Below are 25,312 nucleotides of genomic sequence, written 5' to 3'. Positions count from 1 at the left end.
AACAACTGATAACAAACACTTTAATTCAAATGCTGAAATACCTTTCGTATGTGATGATATGATTTCCCGATTACATCTAACTACAATACTTAAACCAATTAATAAATGTTTTAAAGCAATATTATTGTAGCGCTTTAAACCACCAGCACATCTTCGGTTTCCGGTTGTGAGTTGCATTGGTGTCGTGTTGGTTGGTAAGAAAGTTGGGTTTGTAGAGGTTGGTAGCCCGTAACGTAGTATTGTGATTTGTTGTGTGCAGAGTTCTATTAGCGTAGAGGTTATGCCTGTGGAAAATATGGAGGAAGAAGGATTAGATAAAAATCCGAATCTTATGCTAGCGCAATGGCGATTCCTTTTAAGCCTGCCAGAGCACACAAATGATACCCAAGTGAAACACCAATTGCTGGAAGCAATTACTCGTGACAGTGAGTATCATGAGTAACACTGCAAGTCATGCCGTGTATTGTAGCTGTATATTTATATTCTTTTATAATTTTAAGTGGCACAGTTTCTTTCCTATCACAGAGACGTTTCAGAAAAAACAGTAGAATTTTTTTGGATATGGTTTCTGCGTTATTTGCTGTTTGTGGGGTCACTGGCTTCGTCACTGTGTTTGTTTATTGGCCTCATAACAATGATGTTAAACATCCAAAAATTCCTCGACAATTGCTATAGCAGTCAACAGTTCCTAATACTGCTTCTTACCGCCGTTTTCAATGGCTTTCCAGTAATTTTTGCTAAAGGTGCAGGGGCCCTGAACTTTACAGCTAGTCACCATAGACTAAAAGCACAACATTACTGTGTCTTTGTATTTTGGTGCCTCTTGTATTGAAGAAATTGTCCACTGTGTACTGTTAGGAACTTCATTTTTTCATGTAGACTTAAATAGATTATCTTGTTTTATTATTATGAGAGTGTATCTGAGTTTACAGATTATATTTTAGTGATTTCTGCTTCCATTCAGATCTTCTGCTGTGAAGTGGTTATCTGCTTTCTGAACATTTAGTGGGCTAGTGGACAAATTCATTACTTGTTGTTACTGGTAACCCTTTGAAATCACTACATCAGCTGCTACTGCTTTGATGTATTATTAAGATGCAAGCAACCTCTACTTGCATACTTAATTTATTTGGAACTGTGTGCTTTTTCTGATCGTGCTACATAAATCCTTATGATGATGTTATGATCAAGGGTGAGCATGAACTGCTGTTCTGCAGTGTGGCAAACACTGGCCCCATTTCTGTTGCAAGCGTGGCTTGTTAGTTTCCACTGAAATCACTAATTGCCCAGATTGTTTGTAGATAGGGCATAAAGTATGTGGAGATAATGAAGACAGCTGTCATGTGGTAATCCACCACACTCACTCATCTGGAGAACAGTGTTAGCATATAGTTGTGAATTTATGTACTGTGTCAGTAACTTGGTATAGTCCACACATTCACATGACCTCTTACTTCTGAAGTATTTGTTTACAGAAGCACAGTTAGAGGACGAAATGAAGTATTGTGAAGTCAGCCATCATGCAGAAATATATAAGCTGGAATAGAGTGTATGAGAAATACAGCCTGGCTTGCTATTAAGAGCATTCACAGTGGGCATTGAAACTAAAAATGTCAAGACTGTTTATTTTTTATCATAGTTAGAATGTTGATAAATGAATTATTAAGAAATTCATTCCCTCATCATCGTGATCTCGGCAGTTGCCATAAATTACCTAGCAAGGGAATCAATATGCTGCCACAGTAAATATCTGCAGGATTGTGCCGAAGAGATAGTTTGGAAAGTTTCAAAACTCTCATCCCCAGAGGGGTTGCTCGTGTGTGTCTGGCAGCAGTTCATGTTGAAGTATTTTAATCATTTTGCTTTGTCATTCGATAGCGCATTGTTTTTGTTCTGACAATATATTGGCGTATAGCACTGTCTGACTTGAAGTTTCCTTATGTATGTTATGCATGAGAATGAACAGTACCTCCCTAAAGCATGAGGCCACAAATTCAAATTCTTCTGCACTAAAAAAAGAAAAAAAAACAAAAAGAAGGAAACAAGCTAGAGGGAGAATTACTGTGCTCACAAAATCACCTGTCAAGGTGTACATTTGTTTTATTAAGCAAGTTTACTTGTTGCAACAACAACAACAACAACAACAACTTAGTTTAAAGTTCAAAATGGTGAAACCTGATGTCATCTGCTCCCACAGTTCTCTGAAGAATGTTATGTCCATATTCATTAGGTTGTGTCCAGTTCTCTTGCATATTTGTATGTGTTTCTATGTAGGGAAATTATCAATATTCTACAAACTTATTATTCAGACTTTCCAGCTTTATCCGATACAATATTCTGTGTACACTCAATTCTTAATATGATGGATGTACAGGTTTTGCTCATTTGTCGGGAAAAGTTACATAGTGGGTCCTCCCCTGCATTTTTTGTAGTTTGTGTGCAATATATGTACACAGAATGCATGAGAATACTCATCGGTGGCTTGTCCATTATCTAATGTGCGGTTTCTGAATTTACTTTGCGGCTTTAGCTTTCATGATGAAAAGTGCATTAACTATAGCAAAGAGTACTTAAGTATGGCACAAATGTAAACATTAGTCTATGTTATAGGTCAGTCTGTTAACACAACCTATATGTGGCATTTATATTTGTTGGATTAGCCAACTAACAACCAGATTATCACCTTAAGCTACGACATGGACATAGAGCTGTGCTACACATCAGTCGTTCGTTGCAACCAAGAATTCGGGAGTGGGGGGGGGGGGGTGTTAAATACCACACTGTAGCCCATTTGTCTTCTAAATTCATAAACTTGTTGTACATTATCAGAGTTTCATATTGTGCATGGTATTTTACTTCATCAGGATTCTGAATATGTATTCCTGTCTTCTGAGAATATTTAACATGCCCAGCAACTAATGGTCAACTGAACCTACCAGTATCATATGTTGGCTTCATCCCCCCTAGACGTAATGACATTGTGGCATGTGTCAGCAGGAAGAGAACAGAACAGTGGCATATTTGTTTTGTGTCAATTATTTTTTGGGGTGTGGATTGGAGGACACACTGCTGCCGACACTACGCTTGTCCATCCTCTTTTAGAATACTGCTGAGCGGTGTAAGATCCTTATCAGATAGTATTGACAGAGTACATCGAAAAAGTTCAAAGAAGCGCAGCACATTTTGTATTATCGCAAAATAGGGGAGTGTGTGTCACTGAAATGATACAGGATTTGGGGTGGACATCATTAAAACAAAGGCATTTGGAATCTTTTCACAAAATTTCTATCACCAACTTTCTTCTCCGAATGCAAAAATATTTTTTGGCGCCAATCTACATAGGGAGAAATGATCGCTATAATAAAATAAGGGAGATCAGAGCTTGCGCGGAAAGATATAGGGGTTCGTTATTTTCTGCATGCTATACAAGATTGGAACAATAGAGTATTATGAAGGTCGTTCGACAAAACCTCTGCCAGGCACTTAAATGCGATTTGCATAGTATCCACGTAGATGTAGATGAGGTTCAACGGTAATAATTGCGTTGTATTTGCAAAGCCAAGTAATGTGAATGTAAAATCTCAGTTGTGGTGAAATACTGGTAGGTACCACAGCCGAAGCTGTAAACTGATGAATGTTGCCAACTGTTTTCAAACATCAGGCACTGTGTAACGACACATTCCTTTTGATTGTAGAAATAGAATGGAAATGAATAGGCTTGAAATAGAGACCGAGGTAATAATTAGCAGACCTCAGTAATGTCAAGAGGCCTGAAACAAAATGATTGGCAGAATAACAGCAAGAAAAAGGAAATGTTAGAGGAAGAGAACATTGTCTCAGTCTATCCCCAGAGACAGAGGCTGAGGTGGCCTGGTTGGCCACTGGTAGAAAGTGTCATGACTGTGGATTATTATTATTATTATTGTTGTTGTTGTTGTTGTTTTTCATTCCTATCGCATCAGGGTTCGTTGTTAAGCATGTTTTTTGGCATAAAATTCACTATATTATCATCTTGACGAAGTTCGTAGATTTTTAGTCCAGTCGTGAATGTGTGCCACAAACTTTACCTTTATCTTGATCTTCCATCTTCAGTGGGTATGTAGTTCTGAAGGTACTTAGCGTATTACGGGAGGTATTGAACATTCTTCTTGACCAGAGCTAGTGTGTGGACATTTTTCTTGATTTAAATTTAAAGTATGTCATCTTGTAAAATGTGGATCAACTAAAAACTGGGATAGACCTCTTAGTTAAATTTTAGAAGAGATTGTTGGGAAGTAGAAGAGTACATACATTTTCAGTAGTCGTTTATGTGGCTGTTGATACACTTAAGGTAACCATCTTTGTGGCTTGTTTTGTGGGAAACAAATATGGTGTGCATACCAACCTTCACTGCAGACAGCATGGTGAGTCGAAACTCTTACAATCCAAGTAGGCTATTGTACCAGAGGGGGGGATGTCAAAGAAAAGGTCCAGGGACCTCACTTTTCTGACTGGATGAAAGGATATTTAGAGTATTTGGAGGAAGACGCTATATGAAGTTTGGCCAAATGAATAGTAACATAGACATTTGAAATTAAACTGTTCTCTCTTCAAGAGACAATAAATTGCAAAGCTTTAAGAACTAAATGTAGGTTAATGAAGGTGGAAAAGGAGTTATAGATTCAAATGGGATATAGTAAGGCTATCCAAAGTGGGGTCGACAGAAGCATCCGATCCCATGCGTCTGCTTTGACCCGTGACGTAAGGGTGTTGTCGTGTGTGATGTCATGACGGCGCGGAGTTAGGTTTGTGAGTGTGGCGTGTTTGTAGATGTCGTCGTGTTGTGGTTTGTTGTGCTCTCTGATAGTATGTTCAGGGTTTTCGTTTGTGTGGTGTAATGGGCTCAGTTTGCTTTTGCTCATTATTCAGAATTGTTAGTGTCGGCTGTGTTTGTAGTGTAATTCATTTCAGTGAGTTAACGATTTTGTGTGAAGGTTAATTTAGTGTTGTTCGCTGTACATCGCGTGGTAATTTTAGTAAAATTAATCTGTTGTTGTTTATGTTCACGAATGGATATGACGGATAAAATTAACAGTGCACAGGTCAAGGGAAGTGTTCGATCCCAATGTGTGGCTGTGTATGTTGATATTGGTATCGAGAGATGTTTTCGAGCTATATAGGCCCAGGGAAGTGTTTGATCCTAACTTATGGGATCGGGAGCTGCTGTTGAGCTATATAGGTCAAGGGAAGTGTCAGATTCCAGATTATATTGTGTTTAGTGGTATTTGTGGAGTTTCGTGATGATTTTTTTGTCGTTTTGTGTGGTTTGTATGGGGGTGGGTGTCTAAATTTGTTTATATTTAGTTTGCCCCCACCCAAAAACACTCCATTTCCTATGCTTGTCCCATTAGTGTCATTAAGCTATTTGTGGAAAGTGTGTGTGTGTGTGTGTTTTTTTTTTTTATGTATTTTCGTTCTCATAATGTGTACGTACCGACTTCATATGCACCATATTGGAATCGTGGTTTATGGTCGTTTTCGCCATATTTGTGACGTCATGGGTCAAAGCAGACGGGCGGGATCGGATGCTTTCGTATTTCCCCAAAGTGTGACAAAACAGAAAAACCAAATAGAATCAGAATTGGCACACGTTTTACTACAGAGAAATAGCTAGACAGAAGTTATGATGTAGGCGTTACTGCAAATAGGAAAATTAAAAAATTGCAGGTAATGAAGGAAGATGACAGAATACAATAATGGTAAAAAAAAAAGGAATGTTCCATACCTGTCATTCTAGTCTCTTTGCTAACGTGTTCATATTCAGATGAGGTGGCAGAAGTTGTGGTTATTTGATTTATTATTTATTCATTCCACCATCTATCCACGGATTGTACAGTGATAGATTTGTCGCCATAATACAAAGAAGTCAAGTAGCTCAAAAATTTACATGTAATCAGAATATAAAGTATGCTGTATGGGGATAGGACGGGTCTGTCATGGCCTTGATCAAGGAACCATCTCTATGAAGAGTTACTGGAATGGATAAATGACACCAAACCCACTACAATGTGGTATTCGGGATTTTAATTCCAGAGTAGGATCAAAACTGTAGTTTGATAGGTTGTGTGTTAGTAGATATGCCAGAAACAAGATGATGATGCTCTTTATTACATTATTCCAGAAGAAAACAAATAGAATATTGGTTTAGCAAGTACCAAATGGAACTAAAAATTCAACAGAGTACATTTTATCAAACAAAAATTATTCAGGTTGTGTCAGTCTTAAACCACGTATGAACTGAAAATGATAATATATTCGTAAAACTAGGTAACAGTGTAGAGAGAAACCCTGATCAGGTAGTGTAAGAAATTTGTATTATGAGAATTTACTGAAGGATAGGACAGATTGGGTCTATTAAAAAGTGAAGGTTGTATAGAGATAGACAAAGTGGCGCAACTATCTAACAAAGGTACTTCACCAACAGCAAAAGATGTTGCTTTGGTGAACACAGATAAAAAAAATTGTGAAATCTGTTTCGGAGAAAGTGGCATTTAAAATAAATGTTTCTTGGAATGTGAAAGAATATACCTAATTAGACAAATCTATTTGGAAATGTCTTCAGTATGATATCAGAAGAGAAATTCATACATACATTCAGAGATTCCTTCAAATCACTGTATAATATAGAATCACAGATTGCTCATAGTGTAATGAGATTCAGGAAATAATGTCAGATGATATATGTAAAGCCATTTGATGTAAATAAAGGAAATACACCAGGAGATTGTGTTTAAGTGTAAATTATTGAAGCTGGAAGAAAGGTAACATGAAAGGAACTTAAAGAATATCTGTGGAGCAAGGTGATTCACAAAAACTGAATAAATGTTGTAATAATTCTGCTTCACAAGTTCACAAGGAAGAAAGGTGGTCACACACACACACACACACACACACACACACACACAACCTGTAGAAATATCAGCCTCATTTCTGTAATGTATGAGATAGTTGGAAGTAAAGACTAACCATCTGAAGCAAGGGGGGATGTATCAGATTTTAATCAGCTCAAGGAACAAGTTGGCTTTAGTAATGATTTAGTCCAGCTGATTCCAAATCACAAAAACTGTTCTCAGCAGTCCTAGAGAAAGTTTTCAGACGCTTAAACTGGGAAACTGGAGGATAACATAGTAGTGGAATGTATATTCTGCACTATCTTCATTTCACTGGTGATTGCTCATACACTTTTACAAATAATGCAAGAACTAAATAGAGTAAGTTTAAAAGTGGGCCTGAAGTTTAATTATAGGATTAAAGCACTGTTTAATCAAGACACAGAAAATAAAATTAACTATTAATCCAAAACCAGTTGATATGCTTTAGTATTTAGGGAAACTGAAAACCTATGAATGGCTAGGAAAAGAAACAAACACAACTGAGTGTCCTATAGTGCGTTACAAAAACTAGAGCTCTCAAAGCTAAGTTTCCAGCATATGTGATATAAAAAGTTTCCAATCAGTCTTATGGTAGTGAGATAACATTTTAATGTAAAAACTGTTAAACTACTATGAGGTATTCAGTGTGTAATGGAGAGGTGCATTTTAGGAATTATTGGGTGAGACCAAAAATAAGCAAATTGATGATGAAATGAAATGAAATGGTAGTGCAAGTCTTGTAACTAGATGAATTTTTGGTACAGGGACAAGGCAGTCATTCAGTGGATTCAAAAATAGAAGAAAAGGCTAATGACTACCTAATGAAAGGTTAATTGATTAAAGAAGGTGCTAGAGCCACATGGGCACACATGACTTAAGTCTGAAAAATAGAGTAATATAGAGGAGGCCTTTATCTAGCAGTGGATGTCAAATGTGTGGTGGTGGCGGTGATCCCTTTCTTGACTTACAGGATGCCATTTATTGTCTTCGACTGAAAGTTTTGAATGTACATTACCTCTATCTATACCACAATTAGTCACTTTTATTGTATCAGAGACAGTATTTTTCCTTTAATAACATTTTTCTGATTGCTTGCCATTTCATCTTCCTGTTATTTCTCAATATCTTCTCTAATATGCTCTCTGTAGTTATCTTACATTCTGAGAGAAAGAAATTCAGAAAGAGAAAGTATTGGGCGATGCCAGTCAGCCAGTTTGTGAAAGGATCTTGATTGAAATGCTGTGTGTGTGATATCTTCACTTGACTAAAAGGTTCACTGTATTGGAATGTAAACTTATACACACTCTGCATCTATATGCATGCTTTCTAAACTGCTTTGAAATGCATGGCAGAGGTTACTTAACATGGTTCCTCATGTTAGGTTGTTAGGTTTTTTCTGGCTTTAATAGCTGTGGAGAACACATAGAATGATTACGTAAATGCCTGTTTGTGTGTTGTAATTAGTCTAATTTTGTCTTCACGGGCCCTATGGGGGACTGATTCTTCACTTAATATTGATTCTAGAAGTTTTGTAAGCATGTTTTCATGGGATAATTTGCATTATCTTCAACAGTGTTCCAGTTCAGGTGTTTTTAACATTTCTACGACACTTTCCCATAAGTTAAACAGATCTGTGACCATTAGTGCCCCACTTCTTTCGGTACATTCAATATCCCTTGTAAGCTACATTTGATATGGATCCCACACACATATGCATCCCATCTTGGAATATTGCACAAGTGATTCATTAGCAGTCTCCTTTGTAAACTGACTATATTTTCCCACTATCTTGCCAGTAAACGATGGTCTACCACCTGCCTTCCATAAAATTGAGCCTCTGTGATTGTTCCCCCTTCAAGTTCTACAAATTGTTGTATCTAGGTATTTATATAAGTTGACTGGTTCTCATTTTAAATAATTGATATTGTAGTCATTGGATACCAAGCTTTTTTTTTCATTTTGTGAAGTGCATAATTTTACATATATTAACATTTAAAGCAAGTTGCACGTACTTGCTTCAAATTGAAATCTAGTTAAGTTCTAACTGAGTATTTATGCAGCTTTGTTTCAGACAGTACTTCATTTAAGGTAACTGCATCATCTGTGAAAAGTCTGAGGTGCTATTAATATTGTCTGCAAGGCCATTGATATAAAACATGATCTGCAAGGGTCTCAAAACCCTTCCCTTGTGCAATTTTAAGTTACATATACATCTGCAGTGACTCCTCATCCAAGATAACATGCTGTGTCCTCTCTGCCAAGAAATCCTCGTTCCAGTAACAAATTTTGCTTGAAGCCTCCTATGATCGTCATTTTGATAAAAAGCGTATATGTGGTACTGAGTCAAATGCTTTTGGGAAGTCACTTTTTGGAAGTCAAGAAATAATGTATTTACCATGTCATTCTGTTAGACATACCTCATTACATTTGAGCGGAGCTTATATTGTAGGATTATACAACAGATAGGTATCAGTGTGATTGGATGTTAGTTTTGTTGATAACAGCTGTTACCCTTCTTCTAGACAGATGTGACCTGTGCTATTTTTTCCCCCTAATCACTGGGCTCAGCTTTTTTATTCAGCAGCTGTACAATATGTTATGGTTAAAACGGCAGCTGACAGTAATAATCTGTATCACTTGTCTTTGCAGTGGTGCAAGAACTAATCTGGGGTATTACATGTAAAGGAACATTTAAAAAATGGGGTCCAGTATTTCTGCTTTTGTTTTGCCACACACAGTTCCAGTTCCTGTATGATCCATGAGTGCTTGGACACTGATTTTGGTACCACTGACAGCCTTTCCTTATGACCAGGACTTCCTTAGTTTTTATGAGATATTTTGGTAGGATTCTGTTATGGTAATTGCTGTTTCTTTACTAGTTTCGTTACAGCGACTGTACCTGTATACCAAGGAGGATTGCATCCACCATGAACAGTTCTACTAGGTACATACATATCCAGTGTATGGTCAACTATTCCTTTAAACTTGAGAGACAGTTCTTCCACATGCTCCTGCCCAGAGTAAAATATTCTTAGTTTCACTCTGACATATGACCCTGTGTCTCTTCATTTTACTCACTAAATATGTAAATCTTGCTACTTAATTTAGCTGTCTTTCTACCTACTTAGTTGTTGTTACAGCTGCCTCATTGTCACTGATACCACATTCAATATTGATACTATGAAAGAGGTCAGGTCTAATCGTTATGAGTAGGCTCCTGAAATATCTGATATAGGTAGTATTCAGAGATTGCATTTTGTACTGTTTTTCTGTGTGTCTTGTCACACCTCCATTTACAGAATTGTAGTTTTCCCAAACAATTGTTGGATTTCTAAAGTCTTCTCCAATGATGAGAATATGACTGGGAAAATTTGTACCAATTTAGGTATAATTTGTCAGTTTAGGTATAATAAAGTGTAATAAAGTCCTCTTGTTTACTATAATAATAAGTTGCCATATCAGAGAATCCTATATGTCAGTATAAAAATGTGTGGAGTGGGAGAGTGATATTACAGATATTATATGCAGCATTTTTTATATAAAAAAGGTATCGTTCTTATCAGAATGCAATAACATTATACTGATTGTACAGGTTACATGCTGTATTTGTGAACAAGGGCATACTTTGATATTTTGTACAGGTTACATGCTGTATTTGTGAACAAGGGCATACTTTGATATTTTAGCACATTACTGTTAGAAAATTTGCAGAACATGAAAGTAAACTGCCTTAATTGTGTCAGTACTGCCTATGTTGATGTCTCTTACGTCAGTAGCCTGAAACCAATTGTGTTAACATTACTGTCAATCTTTCACTTCAGTTAAAGAGTTGATCAGAAATTGAACTCTCACCTTTCCCAGGCAACTGTAGACCTCTTTTGCTCTGATCTGTATAGCTGCAGAATGCATGATGCCATTGGAAATATTCAAAGCATGAAAAACTTAAACCTGTTGTGTATACTCGCAAGTGTTGGAGCAGCCACATGATACTTTCTTGTAAATATCTTTAAAGTAATTGTAAACTTGATAAGGCCACATCTCGGGCACTTAGCAGCAGCAGCAGCAGCTGCTGCTGCTGTTGGTTGGAGAATACGTGTATGTGAAATACTCCAAAAACAATGAAAAATTTAATGAATAATACATATGTTCTTAAGCTTTGTTTTACTAATTTTCTAAAGAACTTCAAACAATGATATAGGCCCAGTATTTGTGCAATGTGGACATGGTTGAGCATTTACAGGATATACACTCCTGGAAATGGAAAAAAGAACACATTGACACCGGTGTGTCAGACCCACCATACTTGCTCCGGACACTGCGAGAGGGCTGTACAAGCAATGATCACACGCACGGCACAGCGGACACACCAGGAACCGCGGTGTTGGCCGTCGAATGGCGCTAGCTGCGCAGCATTTGTGCACCGCCGCCGTCAGTGTCAGCCAGTTTGCCGTGGCATACGGAGCTCCATCGCAGTCTTTAACACTGGTAGCATGCCGCGACAGCGTGGACGTGAACCGTATGTGCAGTTGACGGACTTTGAGCGAGGGCGTATAGTGGGCATGCGGGAGGCCGGGTGGACGTACCGCCGAATTGCTAAACACGTGGGGCGTGAGGTCTCCACAGTACATCGATGTTGTCGCCAGTGGTCGGCGGAAGGTGCAAGTTGCCCGTCGACCTGGGACCGGACCGCAGCGACGCACGGATGCACGCCAAGACCGTAGGATCCTACGCAGTGCCGTAGGGGACCGCACCGCCACTTCCCAGCAAATTAGGGACACTGTTGCTCCTGGGGTATCGGCGAGGACGATTCGCAACCGTCTCCATGAAGCTGGGCTACGGTCCCGCACACCGTTAGGCCGTCGTCCGCTCACGCCCCAACATCGTGCAGCCCGCCTCCAGTGGTGTCGCGACAAGCGTGAATGGAGGGACGAATGGAGACGTGTCGTCTTCAGCGATGAGAGTCGCTTCTGCCTTGGTGCCAATGATGGTCGTATGCGTGTTTGGCGCCGTGCAGGTGAGCGCCACAATCAGGACTGCATACGACCGAGGCACACAGGGCCAACTCCCGGCATCATGGTGTGGGGAGCGATCTCCTACACTGGCCGTACACCACTGGTGATCGTCGAGGGGACACTGAATAGTGCACGGTACATCCAAACCGTCATCGAACCCATCGTTCTACCATTCCTAGACTGGCACGGGAACTTGCTGTTCCAACAGGACAATGCACGTCCGCATGTATCCCGTGCCACCCAACGTGCTCTAGAAGGTGTAAGTCAACTACCCTGGCCAGCAAGATCTCCGGATCTGTCCCCCATTGAGCATATTTGGGACTGGATGAAGTGTCGTCTCACGCGGTCTGCACGTCCAGCACGAACGCTGGTCCAACTGAGGCGCCAGGTGGAAATGGCATGGCAAGCCGTTCCACAGGACTACATCCAGCATCTCTACGATCGTCTCCATGGGAGAATAGCAGCCTGCATTGCTGCGAAAGGTGGATATACACTGTACTAGTGCCGACATTGTGCATGCTCTGTTGCCTGTGTCTATGTGCCTGTGGTTCTGTCAGTGTGATCATGTGATGTATCTGACCCCAGGAATGTGTCAATAAAGTTTCCCCTTCCTGGGACAATGAATTCACGGTGTTCTTATTTCAATTTCCAGGAGTGTATTTGAGAGATTTGTTTGTGCCTTAGGGTATGCATTTGAAAATTAGTGAACCATGAGCAGCTGCTAAAAAGCCATGACTCATTCTTTCTCCAGATGTCTTGTAATAATTTTGAGGTTATAACAACACTAGCTTATAGAACTTCATTCACTTGGTGTACCCTGCATGAATGTTAACACATTTCCCATGACTAATTCCCTACATAATCACACAGTAAGGTTCATTTGCAGGTTTCCCATTATTATTTAGACAATGCTAACTGGCAGTAATAATCTTCTTGACACAAAGCAGTGATGAAATGCATCTTCATCTATGTCCTCTTCCATTTCCATAATATTGCCCTCAAGTACATCACCCTTGTATAGACCCTCTACATAGTCCTTCCACCTTTCTTCTTTCCCTTCTTTGCTTAGGACTGGTTTTCCATCTGAGCTCTTGATATTCATACAGGTGGTTCTCGTTTCTCCAAAGGTCTTTTTAATTTTCCTGTAGGCAGCATCGATCTACCCCCAGTGATACATGCCTCTAAATCATTACATTTGGTCTCTAGCTATTCTTGCTTAGTCATTTTGTACTTATTGTCAATCTCATTTGTGAGACGCTTGTATTCCTTTTCGCCTGCTTCATTTACTGCATTTTTAGATTTTCTCCTTTCGTCAATTAAATTCAATATCTCTTCTGTTATCCAAGAATTTCTACTAGTCCTTGTCTTTTTACCTACTTGATCCTCTGCTGCCTTCACTATTTCATCTTTCAAAGCTACCCATTCTTCTTCTGCTGTATTCCTTTGCCCTGTATTTAATCATTCCCTAATGCTCTCTTCGAAACTATCTATTCCCTCTATTTTTTCCAGTTTATTCAGGTCCCGTCTCCTTAAACTTTTACCTTTTTGCAGTTTCTTCAGTTTTGACATGTAGTTCGTAACCAATAAATTGTGGTCAGAGTCCACATCTGCCCCTGGAAATGTCTTAAAATTTAAAACCTATTCCTAAATCTCTGTCTCACCATTATATAATCTATCTGAAATCTTCCAGTGTCTCCAGGCCTCTTCCACATATACAAACTTCTTTCATGATTCTTAAACCAAGTGTTAGCTATGATTAAGTTATGCTCTGTGCAAAATTTTACCAGGCGGCTTTGTCTTTCATTCCTTACACTCAGTCCATATTCACCTACTATTTTTCCTTCTCTTCCTTTCCCTATGGCCAAATTCCAATCCCCCATAACTATTAAATTTTTGTCTCCCTTAACTATCTGAATAATTTTTTTATCACACCATAAATTTCTTCAATTTGATCGTCATCTGCGGAGCTAGTTTGTGTGTAAACTTGTACTACTGTGGTAGTGAGAGCTTTGTGTCTATCTGGGCTACAATAATTTGTTCACTATCATGTTTGTAGTAGCTTATCTGTGCTTCTATTTTTTTATTCAATAGTAAATCTACACCTGCATTACCCCTATTTCATTTTGTATTTACCTTTTTAAATTTTCTAACCTACTTGCTCAGTTAAGGGATTTGACATTCCATGCTCCGATCCGTAGAATGCCAGTTTTCTTTCTTCTGATAACAATGTCCTCCTGAGTAGTCACCGCCTGGAAATCTGGATGAGGGACTATTTTTATCCCTGGAATATTTTACCCAAGAGGATGCCATCATCATTTAACTGTACAGTAAAGCTCCACGCCATCAGGAAAAATTATGGCTGTAGTTTCCCCTTGCTTTCAGCTGTTCACAGTACCAGCACGGCAAGGCCGTTTTGGTTAATTTACAAGGCTAGATCAGTCAGTCATCCAGACTGTTGCCCCCTGCAACTACTGAAAAGGGTGCTGCCCCTGCTCAGGAACAACATGCTTGTCTGGCCTCTCAACAGATATCCCTCCGTTGTGGTTGCACCTATGGTACGGCTATCAGTATCGTTAAGGCATGCAAGCCTCCACACGATTGGCAAGGTCCATGGTCCATGGTTTATGGGGGAGAGGGAGGGGGAGGTACGTACAGTATATACACAAAAAAAGATTAATTCATGAAATCTAAAACTGCAGTAAGTTAGAATAAATTTTCAATAAAAGTACCATGAGAGTGTAAATTGTATCTACACTGGTATTCTGATAAGTTATTCTTTGTATACAAGAGAAAAGTGTAAATATTCAAGTTGATTACTGTTAATGTTTTTAGGTCAATAAACTATTGTCTGCAGTGGGCAAGTTTTTCTGTGTTTGTAATAATTCTAATAACTTTCTTTTGAAGTACCAAAATCTCCTGAACATGTGTGTTATTGCCCCAAAAATGAAAACCTCTTAAGACATAATACTATGAAAAAAGCAAAATAGGCTGATGTTACATAAGTCAATGGTACATGTTTTTTTAACAATTACACCCCACTAAGAAATATTTGTGCTAAAATATTTAATATGTGAATCCCAAGACAACTTACAATCAACAACACCACCTAAAAACCTTAACACTACCTGAAAAATCTTCTACTGGCTAAGCTCTTAATACAGTTTGAGTTTTACTCATATAAAATGACAAATCATTTATCATTAGAATAAAGTACAAAGATCCCAAACTCAGTCTTGTGGCATGCCACCCTTAATTTCAGCTATCTGCGATCTCTCCCTTTCACTAAACATAATTTGTTTACCATTGTTAAGAAATGATTGAAATGTCACTAACTTTGTTGTTAATGATTCTATGATAAACTAATTTGTTGAGAAATGAATCATGCTCTACACAGTTGAAGGCCTGGATAACAAGGGAAGGCCATGGAGAACAAATTGTATTGTATTGTATTGTATGGCACTGGGGACCCAGAAATGACTTTGTCTCCGCCATAATCCGCAGTGGTACACAATCCCACAACAGGCTACAGCAGTCCACTCACCCCACCACTGCCCCACACCGAACCCAGGGTTATTGTGCAGTTCCGCCCCGAGATAGAAAGATAGATCCTCCCCATCTGTGTCATCTGGTATTAGCAACTGATATGACACCATACCTGAAAATTACAACAGTGTTGGCATAGAAAAGGAATATAAAGAGCAAGGCTATGTTAAAAAAGTTTGAAAGTAGACTAAAACAACAGTTTTTTGTCAAACACCCCAATTCTGCAGGATGTGATAAATTGTGAATTAAGTGATCATTTTATAGTAAAGAGAGAGGAAACCGCATGAATAAATGACTGCAATTGAGACTTCTTCACTGAAAATAAAGACGAGAATTCACTGCTGTTCAAAGCTTACAACTTGTGGGTAAAGAAATTTAAATGTAGGAATAAGATCGTCTGTCACAAAATAACCCACAAAGTTAACAAGCGGTCGGTTGAAGGGAATGCCGATATTCAACAAAAAGTTAATCAGTTCGTGAGATAAGTCAGGTCTCTCATTGAGGAAGAAGTGTCACCAGGTCAAACAATTAATGCCGACCAGTCAGAATTTGATAATGAGTTAAGATATGGACGGACTCTAGGAGTGAAGGGAAGCGAGCATGTCTTTGGTGCAGTTGGATCCATAGTGGCAACCACATAATCTTATACGATAATATCTAAGATTACGATGAACGGTATGCAGCTACGCAGTTTACATGTCCTTGAATCGGAGGCCACCCGACCTCCTGCAAATGTAAATATAAATTTGCCAAATATCAAGGTGCTTGCTAGTAAATCTGCTAACATGACAAAAGAGGGATTTAAAAGTCTTCCTATAACATGTGATGTGGCCACAAATACAAGTAAAAAAACTTCCTGGTGTATTTCGAACACCCTTGAAGTACTGCTTTGAAGAAGGATTAATGGAAGAGTGTTTCCATGAAAACTGTGACCAACCTACTTTCATCATATGTGCACACTGCAAGAACTGCCTATGTATTGGCCATGCTGTTATTGTTGACTTGCATATCTTCTGCCTCCAATAGTGTAGTCAAATAAGTAAGCTCTGTTATAGTGTATTTCATGTCATATCATTGACTATTTGTCTCAAATAATCAATTTGCGTAATCATTCGTATTGTAATATTCTCATTGTAACTTTGACAAGTAATATCTCCTGTTCTAATAGTCCATAGCAGGTACAATTTTTATAGCGTACGTATATTTTTTGCTGTATTAACTGTGATATGTATGAATATAATTTCCGCTGCAGCATATCGTGACCTTCCCTGCAAGGTCACAAAAAGTTACAAAACTGGTAATGGACGACACATTCTAAAATTTTTGATCAAAAAACTGTCTGAGATACTGGGTGATAACCAGAGGTGCAATTTCTCTTTCCCTTCTTATAAATGGGCACAACACTCTATAATTTTAACCCCTTTCACATTATGACATTTTACAAGATCAGATACAGTTTCACGAGGCCTAATAATGCTTTCACAAATTTCATTAACATGCTGTAGGCAAAAGTTATTAAATTCAGCTGGTGATAACTCTTCAGCCTCTGGCCACTGGGTTTATTACTCCACACTTCCTTGCATTTATTTTTGGATGAATCTGTATGAAACAAGTTGTTGTTTCTTAGCCACATTGAATGCATGTTTATAATTCTTTTGATTACTGAAATATCTTAGCTTAGCCATATGTGTGTAATCTATGAAAATCTAAACATATTAACAATCTGTTTTTTGTATTGGCTGGTTGAAAATTTACCATGTATTTGTGTGCCTGTGCTTATTCAGGTTACATGTGTTGGGATTGACTTAACATTTGTAATGAGGAAAGTTGGACTCAAAAATATTAAAAAAAAAAAGTGGAAAATCTATCAAAGACTATATTAGCAGAACAGTGACTATTACTATTAAACAAATGCTTCCAGTCATAACTCTTGAGTGAAACCATAAAATTAGAAATTTTTTTGTATGTTATTGGCCTTGAGATGGCCACATTAGACTCTTTGAGCTCTTTAGACTTCATATTAGGCCTACTCATTTCCACCCAAACCGAATCGTGATCTGAATAAGCAAAAACAGCTATATTAGAACACATTAAATCTCTACTAACATTTGTAAGTATAGTGTCAAAATAAGCAATTTTTCTTAGAGGTTTACTGTTTAACAAATTTTTAAATTCACTTACATAGTGTGTCTTTTGTTACATCAGATACAGGATTTATGTCACCAAAGATCACTTTATTATACTTTCTCCACTAAGGACTATGAAAATAAAGAAATACTCAATTTTTTTGTAAAAGATTAGTGGATCACCATTGGGTTACCTTTAAAGTGATACAATAACAATATTTAAATGCTCTAAGTATATAGCCGTAGCTTTAGAGAGCAACTCATCACACACAAAACCTAGACCTAATCCACTGTTACCATTTATGAAAACTATTTTGTCTAAAATTGACATTGTGAGACCGTGGCTGTGTACAATTAATGTAGGTTGATTCTTACAAAGAAGAAAACAGCAACCAGCCACTATTAATACTGCTATTTATTTAAGTAAATAGTGCCGTAACTGGTTTCGAACTGGCAAGTTCATCATCAGATGGCTGTTCACATGATTTGCAAGATACACTTTACATAATTGTCATTTTTCGATTTTTATTCTTCCACTGTGGCAAAATATTCTTGGTGTGTTGGTGCCATCGAAAATTCTGCGCGATTTTGTTGCGAAGTTGCAGGTTTGTATTTTCTGAACATTCCAAAATATATGCAGCACTTACATAATTTGTACATCACCATATTCTACACACACACACACACACACACACACACACACACACACACACACACACACACACACAAAAATTATATAAGTGCTGCATATATTTTGGAATATTTGGAAAATACAATTCTGCAACTTCGCAACAAAATCGCACGGAATTTTCGATGGCACCAACACACCAAGAATATTTCGCAGTGGAAGAATTAAAAACTTTTCAGTTCGAAACATGTTGCAGCGCTATTTACTTAAATAAATAGCAGTATTAATAGTGGCTGATTGCTGTCTTCTTTGTAAGAATCAACCTACATTCATTTATGAAAGGTTTCTCACTATTATTTGACCCCACCCCCTTGAATATGCTCTATCTGCTGAAACTGTTAACTGGAAAGAATCTAATATATGACAAGAAATTTCTTTTCCTTTACACCAGTGCTCAGTTAAACATAATGAATCAATCGTACTCTCATTTTCAAAATCATTTTAAACTACGTTTTCCACTCATACTTTCAACATTGAGATAGCCTATCTTAAATGTCAGTGTTCATGAATAAGCTGTATTATAAGGTCAAGCATTATTCCCAACTCATTATTCCTGCTATTTTTCTCAAAAACAGTGACTAACTTCATAGTAGACTGTGTCACAAAGTGAAAACTTCATATTAGGCTTTACCACAAGGTGAAAACTTCGTACTACACAGTGTCGCAAGGTGAAGCAGTATGTACAAAATTGCTAATGCTAATTTGGTTTAGACCATAGATGTTTTCCGTAACCACCTTCATGGTATTTTTATGAAATCTTGCTTATCTTTAAACTGGTTCTCCAGTGTGAATCTGGATAAAGCAGCTAGGCCCTGGCCTTCTTTGTTATCTCTTAAAAAATCCTTAAAACTAAACAGTGTTGGTGACTATAACCTATCAATTTGTGCTAAGACTAAATTATCAGCTAAATTTTTGATTTCTCCACTCAAATATTTTTTTTTTCAAGTTCATTCATTTGGAGGCCATGAATGGTATGAAGTCTTTTACCCATATCAGTTATATTTACAAAAGGGACATATTTAAAGTATTTGCAAAATTTCTTCATGTACTCGTACCGTTTACACATTAACGTGTGACCGGAGCAGATCATCATGCCAAAACTGCACTGAGAAGAGTATAATTTTAGTGTTTTGTAGTTTATGCAACTTTTTAAGTTTCCCACTACATAGTTTGTCCTAGCAAGAAAACCTGCCATTTCACTAGCATCTGTTTGTGAAAAACTTACCACATCATCTTTAAATTTTGCATTAGGTTTTTTCGTGGCTGAGATATAATGGCTCCAACTTTTTTCAGTAATATCTTGTGTTGATGATATAAGGAGCTGGTGGATAAAGTCATAGTTAACCAAAGTAATGTGGAAAGTTGTATTCAGTAACTCAACAAATGTAGTCTGGTGACTTAATTCTGACTGGTGAGAAATCACTTATAGGGTTCCCCAAGGCTCAATCTTAGGTGTACTGTTGTTCCCCATTTATGTAAATGATTTTCTGTCTAATATGCATGAAGCAGAATTAGTTCTTTTTGCAGACGACACTAGTATTGTAATCAATCAAGCATAGATACAAAAGAGAAGATAATAGTAAACAGTGCTGTTAAAAGTATCATTGACTGTTTGTTTGCGAATGGCCTCACCCTCAATTTTAAACACATAGCATATTCAGTTTCACACATATAGGGGTACTACACCCATGATTAGTGTAACGCTTGTTAAGGAAATAATAAATAAGATGGAAACTTCAAAATTCTTAGGTCTCCATAGTGTGTGTGTGTGTGTGTGTGTGTGTGTGTGTGTGTGTGTGTGTGTAGGGGGGGGAGGAGGAATTTTGTGTCATTGAGACTACTTCTGCCTTCAAATATCTTAAAATGTATTATTTATTTACAGACATGGCACCATTCTATGAGGAGTGCTGCAGTTCTCTTGGCTGGCCACTTGATGAAGAATTGATGTCAAGAATGCAGGCAGCCAATACCCAGAGACTCAAAGAACTAGATGAAGCAATTGAAGATGCAGAGAAAAATCTTGGTGAAATGGAAGTAAGAGATGCTAATTTGAAAAAGTCAGAGTATCTCTGCAAGATTGGTGCGAAGGTATGTATCGTTGTAGCTGAAAATATCTCTCCCATGTTCTGTTTGGGAAAAAGTGTTCCATAATGTTTTTGTTTTTCAGGATTTATCATTGCAGTGTTTTAGGAAAACATATGAAAAAACGGTCTCTCTTGGAAACCGTTTGGACATAGTTTTCCACATAATACGAATAGGTCTGTTTTATCTGGATCATGATCTGATAACTAAGAATATTGACAAAGCAAAGAGGTAATTTATAAATTAATTAGTTAAATTCTTAAATTTTTGAAAATCTTAACTCAGATTTGCAGGTGTTGTGAATATTTGTTTCATAGGAATATTTAGTAGAATTTGTTGAGGAAAATTTAGCGAGAGAATAAGGAAACAAAGTCAACTGTTGTGTTTCTGAATGATTGGAGGAATAAAGGAATAATTCTTTGTATTTTCTATTTTTTTTGAAAGTTTGATAGATGAAGGTGGTGATTGGGACAGAAGGAATAGGCTGAAAGTTTACCAAGGAACGTACTGTATGGTTATCAGAGATTTCAAAAGTGCAGCAGCTTATTTCCTCGACACGATTTCTACTTTTACATCGTATGAACTCATGGACTATAATACATTCGTGCGTTATACTGTTTATATTAGCATGATATCACTACCTCGTAATGAACTGAGGGACAAGGTGAGTATTTGTCGTACTTCTCATCTAATACACATTGCCAATTACATCAGTATTTCAGTACTATATATATTGGTTCGTAACTTCTATTTTAGTTTGAATATATTTAAGACAACATACGTCCCACATTTGTTAAATATTTATTCCTTTACAGATTGTTAAAGGCTCAGAAATTCTAGAAGTGTTGCATTCAAATACAGATGTGAAAGATTATTTATTTTCACTGTACAACTGCCTTTATGCTGATTTCTTCAAAAATTTAGGTAACTGGTTTTATGAAATATATATTTATTTTTGTGAAGATTGTTTGAAAATTTTGTTTGACACCTTCAATTCTTTTCACAGCTCATGTTGAGGGACTTCTTAAGAGAGACTATTTTCTGAATCCACACTACCGCTTCTATGTACGTGAGATGAGGATTATGGCATACTCACAGCTATTAGAGTCATATCGCAGTCTAACACTGCAGTACATGGCTGATGCTTTCGGTGTTACTATTGACTATATCGATCAGTAAGTGAAAAAAATTGGCTTAATGTTTTATCACAATTTAACTTTGGAAAATTGTGGGTAAGACAGCTGCAGCTGCCACCCCCTCCCTCCCCCCTCCCTCCCCCCCTCCCTCCCCCCTCCCTCCCCCCCTCCCTCCCTCCCCCCTCCCTCCCTCCCTCCCTCCCTCCCTCCCTCCCTCCCTCCCTCCCTCCCTCCCTCCCTCCCTCCCTCCCTCCCTCCCTCCCTCCCTCCCTCCCTCCCTCCCTCCCTCCCTCCCTCCCTCCCTCCCTCTCTCCCTCCCTCTCTCCCTCCCTCTCTCCCTCCCTCCCTCCCTCCCTCTCTCTCTCTGCCACATGTGTTGTAATTATTGCTAATTTCAGTAATTTTTTACAGGGAACTGTCAAGATTTATTTCTGCTGGAAGATTACATTGTAAAATTGATAAAGTCGGTGGCGTAGTAGAAACAAATAGACCTGACTCAAAGAACTGGCAGTATCAAGCAACAATTAAGCAAGGTGATATTCTCTTGAATCGTGTGCAGAAACTTTCGAGAGTGATAAACATTTAAATCCTTTGGCCGAGGTGCATCAGTCATAAGTGAGACTAATAACTATAAATTAAATAACTTGTTGTGCGGACTGCGTGGTTTCGTGTGACTGTTGTTAACAGTAATTTTCATTGCCATAACATCTATGTCTAGAAACTGCAGTGTTGTACTGACTTAGAGATGTGCAAATAGTTTAATCACATATGAGTTGCAAAGTTTTGCAAGTCTTCTGGTAAAGATTTGTAATTTATGGAGCGGATGTGTGATTTTTTTTCTTTGGAAATCAGTCTGTGTAACTTAAGATGTACATGCACATGCTCAATGTGTGTTATTTTTTGTTTCTATCAGCTATTTTAACAGCATCTTATAAGAAAGTCATTGGGTGGATGGTAGTTTCATTTGATTGTACACCATTTTGTTTGATATCCTTTAATCTTTGCTTGACTTCAGTTAAATGTCAGCTGAATGTCTTATTTTGTTTGCAGAGCAATGCATAGTGTAAAATATTGTTTAGATGCTGTTACATGACAGTGTATTAGTACTGTCATCAAAGTTTTCATTATTAGAAAGACTTGGATATCACTATGAAACATAAGCATTCAATGTTTAAAGTTCTGTTAAATGCCTTGTAAAAGCAATGAAAATAACCTTTCTCAGACACTTGCATTGCTTCCATGAAACGCATGCCCTCTCTTGGTACAAAAATATTTATTTCACTATCTCTGAAAGATTGTTCAGTATAATGTCTTTTGATTCCACAAAGAACAATTGCCATTCAGTGTATCATGTGCTTGACATGTAATGCTTCCATTAACCTGCAGTGTTGTTTCAAAAGCTTTACATGAAAAGCTAATGATACTCAAATTTTCCAGTGGTGAACTAGTTGAATTTTTTCATATGGTATTTAACGCCCTAACAGTCATGATAAATTTGTCATTCAGGTTGGTACTTTCAAATCTAGGCATCTTGTCAAGAAATGGAGAATACGTTAAGAGTAAAGCTAAATGTGGCTGCTTTAGGGAACAAGTAATAGAAACAAAAATGCTGTTGAGAAATGCATTACATCAATGAAATGTATTAAATTGGTAAAAATCTGTTTTTGTCAGAAATGTTCTTCTATGGAATTTGTTTCACATTAGACAAAAAGGGCTTGGCATTTAGTGTGTCCGATATTTTCACCTTTTTCAAGACTACTAGCTTCTAAATTTTGTTCTTTGCTTAAATTTTAAAATAATTTTAATTATTATGTACAGAGAACTTCAAATGAAAGTACATACACACAGTTTCTTTTTGTAATAATTATTTTAATTGTTTAAGAGTTGTGTTTGTGTATCTGTTGTAGTTTAATGATAACATTAAAATCAATAACGATATTTTTTAAATCATGTTTAGTGTGTTAATAGCTCAGCCGTGAAGATATCCAGATTTGTATTTAATTTATTATTACCATAACTATGCTTAAAGTGTGCAGAATGTTGATGAATATCAGTAGACAGTATCAGAACTGTTTCTTCACATCAGCATATTCTTCTCCAAGAGTAAAAGTTTTAAGAAAAGTCATTTTACCACACCAGCATTTTGTGGTGTTGGACATGATTTTAATTTATATTTTTTAAAAATTTTGAGCTTGGTTCAAGTGTTCAATTTTTATTCTGTAAAAGCTTACTTTCAAAAGTGAGTAAAAGAAAAACTGGTTGACATATTACATTATGTAATATGGCATACAAAGAGCTGTCTGTATTTTGTTTTGTTTTTACACTAATGTACACTGAGCAGTAAATTTAGTTCTAGTTCTTTATATGCAGATTTATTCTGATATTATGAATAACTTGTCTGTAAATTTACAGAAACATCTGGAAGCCTTGGTGTTACATGCAATCAAAAAAAGTATGAAAGTAAATTACAATGAGTTTGTATTTGTCTGTGTTTCATTTTGGTATAGTACTTACTTTTTAAATACCATGTTTGTCAGGCAATTTATGTGTGTTTAGAAATTGTTCATGAGCCGTTAAGGCAATTGAATAATTTTTAACTGGAGAGGTTGTCTACTCTTAGAGATGAAAAATTAATAGTGGAACTATTAGAATTAAAATACAAACTCCCTCTAGCAGTACAGTAACACTACAGGAACGTTTGAATTTTGGAGGCACAAAATGAAACTCCTTTATTGCCAGGAGATTTTTTTCAGAGATTGGAATAAGCTGGCTTTAAGATCCTATACTGTGACTAGAGTATGTTGTCACTGTGGGAAATAAAAAGGCCACCTATTTTTAGAAATGACAAAAGAGAAGAAATAGTGTAATAATGTACGGAAAGTTGTGGTTGAGAATAATGAATTATTTAGGAATAAAGGAGACAACTCACCGAAAGGCAGAAGTGCTGCATTGTTGACAGATACACACACAATAGGTACAGAGCTTTACTTTGCTAGCTTTCGGAATGGAATTCCTGTCTCAAGCTATAAGAGAAAAACGCACCACACCACAACACAATACACGAGTGTCCCTACAGCGTAGTGTGTGTTTGTGTTTTTCTCTTAAAACTTGAGAAAGGAATTCCATTCCAAAAGCTAGCAAAGTGAAGCTCTGTACCTTTTGTGTGTGTGTGTGTGTGTGTGTGTGTGTGTGTGTGTGTGTGTGTGTGTGAAACGGTATGCTTCTCATAATACTTGCACCTCTATTTTTAACTTTATACATAATGAGCTTCATGATTGTTTTGCGCACTGACAGATTCAAGCAGCAAATAATTTAGGGTGTTCTTTTACTGCCCCACACAGGGCCTTAAAGTTGTGCTCCTAAAATGTGTAGTGTGTATAATGCCAAACTAAACACTTTCAAAAAGTGACTTAAGAGGATAAGAAATTAACCTAGCAAAGTTGCCATCTGCTCAGACTCTCTCTGTTCCCTCTATCCAATAGTGGAAATCTACCCAACACAGAGAATTATTCAAACTTTCTAGATACTCCCCTGGATATTTATAACCAAAGGAAGAAAATATCGGTGCCTAGTTGAAATAAACAAGCAAAGCAGCCAAAGAGCCCTGTATTGATGGCGCAGTACAAGACATATTGTATTTACCCCATTATAACACAAGATTTTTTCCGAATTCATTATTCAAAAAAATATGAGGTTGTCGTATATTTGCAGGCTAAACTACTACTGCCGAGGACAACATTTTTATGTTATGTGAAAGATTAATACAGGGGTTTTCTTACATTTAAAAATGGAGCTTTGGCAATTGATCTCACTG

General features: G+C 37.4%; 1 protein-coding gene across 1 annotated transcript; it reads left to right on the top strand.

The window, feature by feature from the left end:
• The first annotated feature begins 203 nt into the window (after nt 1–203).
• Nucleotides 204–23,979, top strand: LOC126183702 (26S proteasome non-ATPase regulatory subunit 6). Its single transcript, XM_049925886.1, has 7 exons — nt 204–425; nt 20,163–20,368; nt 20,448–20,593; nt 20,807–21,026; nt 21,178–21,286; nt 21,369–21,537; nt 21,910–23,979. Exons 1-7 carry the CDS (start codon nt 281–283, stop codon nt 22,082–22,084), a joined length of 1,170 nt encoding a protein of 389 aa, XP_049781843.1. The 5' UTR covers nt 204–280; the 3' UTR covers nt 22,085–23,979.
• Nucleotides 23,980–25,312: the final 1,333 nt, after the last annotated feature.

Source organism: Schistocerca cancellata, chromosome 4 (genome assembly GCF_023864275.1).
Source record: "Schistocerca cancellata isolate TAMUIC-IGC-003103 chromosome 4, iqSchCanc2.1, whole genome shotgun sequence".
In the NCBI taxonomy this organism is placed as follows: domain Eukaryota; kingdom Metazoa; phylum Arthropoda; class Insecta; order Orthoptera; family Acrididae; genus Schistocerca; species Schistocerca cancellata.
The sequence above is the reverse complement of the archived record's forward strand: the minus strand, read 5'-3'. Positions and strand labels throughout refer to the sequence as shown.